Source organism: Aphelocoma coerulescens, chromosome 6 (assembly GCF_041296385.1).
Source record: "Aphelocoma coerulescens isolate FSJ_1873_10779 chromosome 6, UR_Acoe_1.0, whole genome shotgun sequence".
Classification (NCBI taxonomy): Eukaryota; Metazoa; Chordata; class Aves; order Passeriformes; family Corvidae; genus Aphelocoma; species Aphelocoma coerulescens.
In genome coordinates this window covers 32,383,688-32,395,093 of record NC_091020.1, presented here as the reverse complement: position 1 = coordinate 32,395,093, position 11,406 = coordinate 32,383,688, and the positions used below count along the sequence as shown (strand labels likewise).

Sequence of the window (11,406 nt, the reverse complement as noted above, 5' to 3'; positions counted from 1 at the left end):
CTCGCCTCGCCGCCCTCCTGCCTGCCCCGGGCGCGTCCCGCGGGGGATGCGCGGCGCTGCGCCGCTGCGGGCTCGCCAGCCGGGGCCGCCCGCGCCGTGACCGCGGCCGCACGGGAGTTTCGCCCCGTCCCGGGAGCCGCCGCTCGGCACCGCGCCCCAGCCCGGGAGCCGCCGCGGAGCGGAGCCCGCCCGCCCGGCGCTCTCGCCGCAGGTAAAGGCAGCGGGCGGGCCGGGGGAAGGGGCGGCCCCGGGGAGGCGGCGGGGCAGGGCTGGGGGTCCCGCCGCGCTCTCGGCGCCGTGTGCGCTGCAGCGCTCCGCGGGGCCCGGGGCTCTGCCGCTGTGCGGGGCTCGGGGTGCCCGGTGCGGGGCTCTGGGATCCCCGGGGCGGGCTGTGCCGGTGATCGGGGCTCTGGGATCCCCGGGGCGGGCTGTGCCGGTGATCGGGGCACTGGGATCCCCGGGACGAGCTGTGCCGGTGATCGGGGCTCTGGGATCCCCGGGACGAGCTGTGCCGGTGATCGGGGCTCTGGGATCCCCGGGACGGGCTGTGCCGGTGATCGGGGCTCGGGGATGCCCGGGACGGGCTGTGCCGGTGATCGGGGCTCTGGGATGCCCGGGGCGGGCTGTGCCGGTGATCGGGGCTCGGGGATGCCCGGGACGGGCTGTGCCGGTGCGGGGCTCCCTTGTGCTCCCCGGCGGGGCTGCGGGTCGGTTTGTAGTCACTCGGTCGCCGCTGCGGTGCGGGGGGAAGCCCGAGCAGCACCGCTGTGTTGCTGCCTTGCCCGCATCCCGGTGGGTGCACGGGTGTTTTTGGGGACGGTTCCAGCGGTGACAGCCGGACGGGCAGCACCGGTGAGGAAAGGGGGCTCGTCCCCGGAGGAGCAGCCCCGGCTCGGTACCAGCCCCGGGTCGGAGCCCGGCGCAGCCCGGTCCTGCCCCGCCGTGCTGCGGGAGCGGGGCCGCGGGGCACAACTGTCCCGTCTGAGATAAGGGGGGAGAGAAATCGTCAGTGAAATATATATTTAAATGCAAAACGGCCCCTTCAAACTGGGACCCATTATGCGTTTGGTGTGAAACGCTATCAACATTTAAAACTTCATTGTTTCCTTTGTACCAAATCCCTGTAAATCTTCCACTAGCCTTTTCTCATTTTCATCTGAAAAGCCTGTTTGGGCTGAATAGACAGCAATCAGCAGCCTCTGGACTTCTCCCTCTCTCTGGAATGTCAATTAAAATGCAGATTTCCCCCCCCCCCCCCCCCCCCCACCCCGATCTCTTGGTGGCAAAAGACTTGAGAAAAACAGGATAGTCCTGGAAAGCAAATGAAAGAAGTTCAAACAATGAAAAAGTACTGAAGCTGCCAGCGGGTTTCCATTAGTCCTCCAGAATTAATGTTTAATAGCTGTGATGCTCAGATTTGCTTGGAGATTGAACTCTGCTGAAGAGTCTTGTTAGATATATGTGTATATATATTCTTATAGACGGATGTGTATTTCTGTCATTTTCTGTTCGCACAGAATTCCTGTCAGTGGAATTGTGTATATAAAGCTGTTAGCTTTAAAGCTTCATCTACCTGGATTTTTCTGATGCAGCTACTGGGCTTTTAGAGCACTTCAGGGTTCTTTGTGGAGGGAAGGTCCATATTTCACTCAGATTTTGCTATTCCCCGCCTAATTGAGAAAGATGCTGAAAAGTTATATAGTGAGCAATGTATTGATTTGGTTAACATACTCTACAAATTGTACTGTCCCTGGGGAGTGATAAACATCTTAGAAACAACAATGCAAGTAGATTAAAAAGAACACTGAGCATTGAATTTAATTAATGCCACTGCTGAACAAGTACTACTTGTTTGTGTGTGTGAGTGTGTTTAAACTGAAGTACAGCTTGGAGGAATTTGGTTGGGCTCCCAAACCAGTCTGCTTTCCCATGCTTGTCAGTTTGGCAAAGAAAATTTGGGCAGGTATGTGACGAGGTGAAAATTGACTTGATGAGCGAGTGGCAAGGAGAACCATCAATCATTGGGGGCTGACAACTCCTCCCCAAAGTGTAGGCTGAGAAGAGAGACAGAGTTCCCTTTCAAGGGGAAAAATAAACACTACGTGTGGCTTTCACTGAGTCTGAGACTCCAGGAGGGATTATGGTATTGTAGTCAGGAAGCCAGAATTGTGGAGGCCAAAAAGCATGCTGGGGCTGTGTTCCAAACATTGAGATAGAGGTACATAATTATCCAGCACAGGAGGTCTTTCCAGAGGCTCGTCCCCCAGCGACTGTGGCAATTAAACTATGAAAAGAATTTGGTTTCGTTTCATCTTCGTTGGACTGCACTTCTTTTGGGAAAGGGCAATCCTTGAAACCTGTTTGCTGTCGTGGTGGTAAAGAGTGGTTTGGCTCCATGAATGGGTGCAGAGCTTTGGTTTTTGCGTTGTTGCACCTTTGCAAGCCACGATTTTGAGTTTGCTGCTGCCCTGTGGATGAAGAATCCCTTTTTTCTGCCGGCAGATGTTCAGATGCAGAAGCCAACAAAGATCTTCAGGTGAGGAGACGCATGGCCAAGTAGCCTTGTGGCACGCTTCAGGATTTAGGATGAGGATAGGAACCACAAATGTGCTTTCAGTGGCGTTTAGTGCAGTCTGAAAATCTGAAACTGCAGGAATGCCAGTGGAATTAATGCTCTTGGAGTCTGAAATACATGCTGGCTTTCTGGTATGTTTTCTTTCTGCAAAATCATGATTGGATTTTGCATTTATCGACATAGACTTTAATCAGAGTTTACAGGATGATTTATGGAAATTAAATCAGCATTACATCCAGGCTGTTAATTAGGGGTTTCTACCCACTTTACAGCTGGATAAACTGAGCTGCAGGGCTGTGGCTGCCAGACAGCGAGGTGGGCAGTTGACCTGGGTGGCAGCATCCAGGGGGGTTTGCTCCAGTCCTGCTCCAGACACGAACTGGTCCCAGAGACAGAGCTCTCTTCAGCTCTACACCTGCTCTGTGCTTATTTAGAGAAGGGCTGGGCAAACTCTTTGCAAATGTTTGTGCAGTGGTCTGGTGGTGTTTTTGCTGGAGATTTAATGGTAGTTGCTAGCTTGTGGTCTGGGATGCTTGAAACAGGCTGAAATCTCTAAAGGAGGCTTTGAAGTGATACCAGCTGAGTTGGAAAAAGCTTGCCCTGAAGTATCAGGGATTCACCTGGGATACCGTGTATTAATTATTTTCGTCAAGTGCCTTATTTATGTCAACCAGAATCTGTTTCTACTGACCCCAGAAGTTACTGTATATAGTACCCAAAATAAAAGGTCCCTCAACAGCATTTCTGTCCTTAGTACTGTGAATTTTGTATGTAACAGGCAGCAAAAGGGCAATAAAATTAGAATCAACTTTTTAATGGTTGGCTTTATAAAAGGAGAATCTGTGTCCCATTCCTGTGTGCTGAGGTACCACACCACATCCCAATGACAAGGGGTTTGGAGAAGTTTGACTTTATCTCTACACTCCTTGCCTTTCTAAGTTTTTTTAAATTTTCAAGTGTTGAGGGCAGGAGGGAAAAAGAGGTTTTGTGTTATTTTTTCCCTTCAAGATGAGTGCTCTCCAAATTTCAGTTGGGTTTCATCACATCTAAGATGAATCATTGACCAGATTAGAACAATTGCTGCAGTTACTTGTTTTATCCATTTACTGAGGTTTTACCCGTCTTTTATTTCTGAAGCGGAAAATCAGGTCTAATCTTCTGCTTGAGCTGTTAAATGACCCTGTGAGGAGGATGCTCTTCTGACCCTCACCTGGCATCTCAGTGTTGAGGCAACAGGGTCCCCTGAAGGGAGTGCCAGTTACTTTGGTGCCATTTCTCTTCTTTGTCAGACCATGCCTGGATTAGCACTTAGCTCCATCCATTTAAATTAGTTTTATTGTGAATAAAATAGACTTTTTTTTCCCTACCTCTGAAAAATATACCTCAATAAAGCATCACTGAGAGACTGAGAAAAGAAAGGTTTGTGCACGCAGCTTGGCACGTATGGATGGAAAGTGATGCTTTCCTGCAATTTATTCCATACTTTATACAGATTTTAATTGCCTGTAATGCAGTGTTGCAAACCAATATCACTGCAAAGACTAGAGCCTTTCACCTGTCCAGGATTTTCAGGCTTCCAAAGGACAGCAAACTGAGTTAGAAGAAGGTACATCCATGGGGGAGCTGGAAGTCCTGAATTGAAATAGTCTTACAGATTTTTCCAAGTCTAAGGAGTATATTTTTCAACTGTTTTCCTTGTGGAAAATTACTGAATTCCTGCAAATTCATCTGGCTGCAGAACTGCCTAGGTGAAGGAATGAAAAACAAGGCAAACTTACATAAACCTTCAAATAATAACAAGAATATAATTTGTATAATTGTGGTAATTTTGTGGCATTACAGGTTATGTGCCTGCACATGTGTGTGCCTCTCATTTTTGAAAACCTGTATGTTTTTCTGTCAGTAAAATAGCTCTCAATATGTGCTGAGAAGTGATTTTGTGAAAACAAGGAGGACTTGGTTACGCCTCAGGTGATGATGGAAACTGCTAACAGAAGATGAAAAGTCACTCACTTTTCACATATTCTTGAAGCTGGAAAACTGTTTTTCCCATCCTCCTCCTCCCCTCCCTCTCACCTCAGCTCGGTTCGAGGCTTTATGAAGGTTTTTGGTTTGTGTTTGGAGATGTTTTTGCTGACAGTGTTAAATCTCTCTCCTCCCCACAGCAGCAGCCGTCGTTCCAAGGGAGGAGGCATTACCCTGGCCGAAGGCACGGCTTTCTCTCCATGCTTCTCTAGAGGTGTTCAGATGGGATTAAAGTCCACATGGAGATATGGAAATGGACCAGGAATTTACTCTAAAAAGATGGTCAGCTGGGATTCGGGTTGCCTTATCTGCCTGGTGGTGGTCACCATGGCTGGACTTTCCCTGGCTCGACCTTCATTTAATTTAGTTGTTGAAGACACCACGGTGGAACCCGAAGGTAAATCACTCTAGAATCCTTAATTCCTTAAAAGAACTTAATTTGCAATGCCTGAACATCTGAAATAGACGTCAAGATCTTTCCATGTGCTCTGGTAAATCTAAGGCAAGTAACAGATCAGCCCAGGAGAGTTACGGTTTCTGACTTTCCCTGCTCTCGCTTGGGCTGTGTTTGTACAAGCGTGTGTTTGTTTATTCTTCTGCAAGCCAGTGGTGTCAGTGATTTCACTTGGGACTGTCATCACGTTGTATAATCAAAGTGCACAGATGAAAGTTTTTCAGGAATGGGTCTTCAAGGAAACCAGTCTGTGGCACTTTCGTGTGTGTTACGTGTTGCTGTCTGAAGGAATGAAGCAGATGAGTGGCTGCTGGTCATGAACCTGAGGAGTCCCTAGAGAAATAAATCTCATTAGTTTTTATTTGTGAATGTTTAGTTTTGCTGGGCACTCTGCAAAAACGCTGTTGCAGCTTTGTTGGGGTTTATACTCAGAACAAACTTACTTCCCTGTTGCTGTTAATAGCCAAGCAGTGTCTGGATCACAAGTTCTGAAGGTGTAAATGTTGAGGTCTGAATAGAAGGGCTGTAGTTTATTGCTGTGAAAGCAAAGGCTGATGTAGACCTTCACACTGGAAGAGGTGTTTTGATAAAATCTCCTATTTTGACCCTGCACCTGTTGGTATGTTCTTCTAGGTTTATCTGTTCCTCAAGCTTTGCAAAGTGGTTTTCTTCTCTGGACAGCTCAGGAGGGGCTGCTTTTTTATTGTTGTGAGCTGATTGCATTGAAGAATGATTTTACTGTGTTGTGCTGGGTCGTTCCTGCTCTGTGAGCATCTGGGGGAGGAAGTGAGGCTTCTTTCATAAGGTTGTATCTGTCTTTCAGAGGAGTGATCACAGTTCTAATAACTCAGCTGTCAAGCTGATATAATAGTCCACAGAGCATTTCTGACCTGGCAAGCTTGCTGCAGAGAATTTGGCCTTTACACATTCTGCTACTCATGTCCACAGATGCAGCTTCGTTTTTATTTAATACATCTTCGTGCAGAACTTATTTGTTTCTATCCACTGCCTCTAAAAATAGATGTCACCAGCTAACACATTTTTAGAATCCGGTCCAAGTACATTTTTATTGATGGCAGGGGATGAACTATTTAAAGATGATGAGCCCTCTTCCTTAGCAAGCATTCCTGAAAAAAATTCTCGAAGAATAGCAATATTGTCATCTGTCAGCCATAGAGATTGTTGATAGCAAAGATTTTATTTTTTTCTCCTTTTGAAGGTAACCTGAGATTTAAAAAAAAACCCACCCAACTCTTGTTGCCACTTACTGTATGATTTGTTAATTGAACATCTGGTGCCTTTCTGGCTTTTCAGGGGAACGACAAAATCATGAATAATTCTGGTTTCAGACTAGCTTTGTAGTGAGGTCCCCTAGTTTTAGGGTTAAGTCAGAAAGAACGTGATTGCAAGATTGGTGAAATGTTTTCCGGGAAGAAGAGTAATATTTTTTGCATGGTGACTGGTAATTTTTCAACTTTTCAGGGAAAGAATAGCTTTTATTATTTTGGAAAGCACAGTTTGAAAATATATGTTGTTTCCACAGTGAGTATGTAGAGGGTGGAATCTGGGTTTTATCAAAGAGTAAATTGTTAAAAAAGATTTAAAACTTCTTTCCTGGGCAGGAATGTTACTGACGTGAAACAATTTTAGATGTGAGAACCCAAATCATTACCAGAAACAAGAAAAAAAAAATCAGAGAACGCTTCTAAGTTAATGGCATAATAAGAGCTTTTATGCTGCAGAATACAGGGAATTGTGTGGGATTTATATCTGAGATTTGGGAAATAAAACCTCCTTTATGTACTTCATTAAACCCTTTGATAAAAAAAACCAAACCAAAACAAAACCAAGTTTTTACACAATCACCTTCTCTGGGTTCTATCACTGCCACCCACAAGCTCTCCAAGCCAAAAAAACAAAACAAAACAAAACAAAAACCTCTTCAAAAGATCTCTTCAAAGACAAAGAAGACTTCTTTTTTAATTTAGTAAATGCCAAAACATTTTGGGCACAGCTAATTTGGGGGGTCAGGTGCTCTAATAATGTAAATTTTCAATGGGGCTGCTGACTGCAGTCATTAGAGCTATGACATTTCATGCCAGCTGAGAAGGTCGGCAGGGCCATGACCTTTGGTGACACTTGCTGATCTGTTCCTGAGTCTTCCTTCATGGACATGCCCTGAATTGTCTTTATTTATTTATTTTTAATGCAAGCTGCTTTGGTTGTTATTATTTCTTGTCTTAGTGACTCAAGAATATTGGAAAAGCTGTATGCAATGCTAACAGGAATTGAGATTTGTTCCTTTGGTTGTGACAGAGAAAATACCTTCTCTCAGCTATATGTAACTTTAGGGACATTTGCAATAATTTTCTTCAGAGTATCTGGGTTTGTGTAAAAAATACTGAAGTTTGTGCTTTATATGAGCAATATTTAGCTAATAGGGTAATCAGCTGCATGGGTACAGGCAGGATATGTGCAAGATGTCATACATCAAGGTGCTGTGCTTTTTGGCTATTCACAGTCAATCTCGAGTGAATAAATACCCCTCTGTGACCGCTGGATATTACTCTGGTCCATATGAAAGTGCTCACACTGCAAGTGGCATCCTGAGCCGCTGTGAGTGATAATGTTGGTGCTGACATTGTGGGTGCTCACTGAGGGGCCTGAGTGTGGGGAGTCTCGGCGCTTCATTCCCAAGCAGCGATGGCAAAACCCGAGGCTGTTGCGCAGCGTGAGCAGGAACAGGACCTGTAGGACTTCTCTGGGGACTGTCAGCTCTCAAATTATATCTCACATCAAGTGTTTATGTATATGCTTTTTGTCCTGGGGAGCAGAAAGACTTTTTCTGCTTTTAAATGTTTAGAAATAAAGTCTCCCCCAGCGTGTACAAAGGCCCCATTCTCTCAGCCTGTGTGTGCCCAGGCCTTTGATGATAGCCAGCATTTCACAAGGGCTCTGACCGCACACATGGGTTGAAGGGTTACTTTGTGAACTGAATAATTAGTTTAGACATATATTTGATAAATAGTGAGCTCTCCCTTGACCTCCCCTTGCCCAGGCTGTGTGTTATCATCCTGCTGGGTAGCTAATTTGGTCTCTTACCCACATGCAATGCCTTGACACCGTCCTTGGAGCACCCACTCGGAGCCACCGCCCGGTGTGGTGACAACGCGTTTCAGTTCTTTTAATTTAGGTCAAATTTCAAAGGATTAATTTAAAGCTTTCCACAAGGGACAGCCTATTTCTGTGTCCTGTGAAAAACACAGTAGTTCAGAATGGTCCTACATTTGGGAGGTTCCTGGGAGACCAGGGAAGGGGAGAGACCCCCTTTAAGGGGTGATGTGTGCTTGTGGTGGAAGTGAGTAACGAGTTGTCCTTTGGGTTTTAACCTGGTCACAGCCATTTGCTGACACTAAACAGCATTCAAAAATAAGTGTGTTTAGCACAGTACCTTTCTTTCTGTAAAAATGGTGAGTCATATGAGCACTGTACCTTCATTTTTGTCAAAATGTTGGCCATGCTTAAAGGCTAATGTCACCTGTGGTCACAGTGGTCAGCACTGTCCACTTGGAGATCCTTCTTTAGCTGCTGTGACCTGCCTGGGTCAGGCTGTGGGATTTTGTGAGGTGCTGCAGTGTGTGGAGGAGGGATGCTATGGTGGTGGGATGTTCCCTGTCCTGTTCCCCATCCCAGGGTGTCCCCATGGGTCCTCTTCAGCCAGTGCCACCTTGCTGAGAGGTCACAGGGCTGATGGAAGCCTGCACATCCATAATTTTCCTGGGACAGAGGTGGTGTAGAAGCATCAGGACTCTGCTTCCAGTTTGGTAGGAAAAAATAAAGCAAATAGTTCACCCCGGGTTCCCTTGTTACTGTTTTGTTTTGGCTTTTTCTTTTTTAAATAACAACAGCGGCTTTGATATCTGCAAGTTAAATTAATAATTCAAGCTGATGAGTTAAATCAGAGCCGGCTTTATCTTTTTAATTTATTTTCCTTTTAATTTTATTTCAAGGCAGGGCAATTATTAAAGCCCATTATGGAGGAATGTGACATCCCCACAGCTTCGGGTGAGGGCTGGATGCCCTTTCAGGGATCTGGTTCAGTAAGTTATTTGGCCCAGTACAGGATTTGCTAGCTGAGATTCTGGGGAATTGTATGAACAGCCAGATTAAATCAGTCTTAGTGTGTCCATTCTGTGTTTAAAATGTGCAGCCCTTTAGCAGGGGCATGGTCTTGAGCTTCAAACTAATTGGACGTGGGTAGGGTTGTTATTTACAGTCTGTGTTGATGAGACACTGGGAGTTGGTAGTCTCTCAGTGTGGCTACTATTTTGCAAAGTAGCAGAAATAATTGCATGTTTTAGGCTTATCTGCCATACAGTTGCAGCTTTTTGAAGGGGTATAATAATTATTATAATAATAATTAACTTTTAGGAATTTGATTCCTTTAGCATGGGGTTGTTTTATTGGTTTTTTTCTTTTGAGCCAGAAGATTTTCAGAGATGCTGAGTTGTGAGGTTTTTTTATCTTTTTATTTTTATTTTAAAACCACTTGTATAGATAAAACCCCAAACCAGCGGCCAACTCCAATGAATGCATAGTTTCCTAATGTTAAAATAGTTCTCCCTTGGCAGAGAAATAGCAACAAATTTCAGGCCATAGCAGCTTTTTTACAGGCAAGTTAGAAACCTCTGAAAGCAGAATTTACAATGAAAATGCTGACGTCTCCAGTTATGCAAGGTTGTGTACGCCTGAGACGATGAACTATTGTGGTGTTTTAATAATAACCATAGCATAGCTCTTAATGAGCTTATTCCTATATCCAGCTTCCCAGCTTCAGTAGAATTGATCTTTAAATGTCTTTAACCAAAAGCACTCAAGGATTAATGTTTCCTTAAAATGAGTGTTTAGTTTAGGATCAGATGGGAATGCAAGAAAAATACTTAACTGTGTCTTTTTCTATCATGTATAGAGAAAAATTCCTTACTGGAAGCATCAGATTTTTGTGTTAAACATTTTGAAACTCTCCAAGATTGAAGCTTTACAGTGAAACAGAGACTTTCTTCAAAGCAGTGCTCCTGAGCAGTTTAAATCTGTTTTTAAAAGAACCATCACCCACTTTGGCGAGTTATGTCTTGTCTGTGTGTGATAGCACACCTGGTTTGACTACAGGAGAGAATTTATTTCAGTGTAGTTAAAGAAGTGCAAAATTCAGGCTGAAAAAGGGACAATGAATCCCAGCTGGACAAGTGGGAGCATCTTCTGCAGAGGACACTGATTTGTGTTAGTGGTGGCAGTGGGAAAAGGGGCAATATTTGGTTTGGCACGGAGCCTGCCAGTGTAAAATCACCCTCACAGCAATTTGGGAGCTGATTTGGAACTCAGACCTTTGAATTTAGGTTCAGCACGTTGCAATGCGTGTTTGTAGTGGGGTTTTTTTGGGAGATTTGGCACAGCGTGCTCCCCAAATCAGAGACACCGTCTTAAAGTACCAGGGACTAAACTGACTTTTAAGCTGATTGAAAGAGAAGTTGGAGCAACTGAGCAACTTTGGAGCAACTTTGTAAGAGTCAGATCATAAATAAGGACCAGATTTGCAGGAGTGCAGCAGCCAACAGCTCCTGTTATAATTACAAAACGTGCTCTGGGAGTGCCGGGGCTGTTCTGGAAGTTTGGCCCTTCGGGTTTCAGTCAGAGCTGGGAGCGTCAGCAGAATTGCCTTGGCATTTGTTCCTTGGGGACTGTGCTTCCCAACCAGGACAGTTGCAAAACAAGAGATTCTGTAAGAGGAGTGGATTTTTTTTAATGTGGATTTTTTTTTTTAAACTTTTAAAACCAGTTTATAACTCATAAACCAATTATGTATGTCTCCAGGTTGTCCTTTCCCATCTCTTAATTATCACTGGTGGTTTCTTTGTTTTGTGTGGTTTGTTTTTTTTCCAAAGAACCCTATTTTTATGGGTTTGTTTTTCCTGGACTTCTGAGTATCAGAGCACCTGGTACAGGGATGTGTCTTGTGGGCTTCATTTTCTGCTGGTTCAGGTTTTCCTGCCTCTTGTCACCACACAAATGCCATTATCCCTTTCAAAGAAAGGGACAGAAAGCTGAATTCTGCGGTGCTGCTTTGTTCACTTGCTGTGCTATTATTATTTTAATTGTATTTTTAAAGTGACTGTAAGTGAAAGCATTTGGTGAACCCCAGTGAAGCTGAGGAGCTGAGACCTGACCTAGTTTCATTCCCCTCCTCACACTTGCAGGTTGTGTGTAATTATTGCTTTTCCTCCCCCACAAAAGAACGTCAGTTTGGGACATTCACTGTGTCAAGCAAAGCCACAAGAACTGGGAAGAGGGGAAA

The 11,406-nt window shown here is 44.9% G+C and overlaps 1 protein-coding gene across 10 annotated transcripts in view; it reads left to right on the top strand.

Moving 5' to 3' along the window:
• The window catches only part of FGFR2 (fibroblast growth factor receptor 2), an 80,770-nt gene that overhangs the window by 486 nt on the left and 68,878 nt on the right, over positions 1–11,406 (top strand). For 5 of the 10 annotated variants that reach the window (XM_069020167.1, XM_069020166.1, XM_069020165.1 and 2 more), the window contains exons 1-2: positions 1,323–2,536; positions 4,741–4,997. In XM_069020167.1, coding sequence (XP_068876268.1) covers positions 2,400–2,536; positions 4,741–4,997 — 394 coding nt within the window. In that variant the 5' untranslated portion in view covers positions 1,323–2,399. Of the gene's footprint in view, positions 1–107; positions 212–1,321; positions 2,537–4,740; positions 4,998–11,406 lie in introns of those variants that run through there. The other 5 variants (XM_069020163.1, XM_069020161.1, XM_069020164.1 and 2 more) reach the window with 5 other exon arrangements.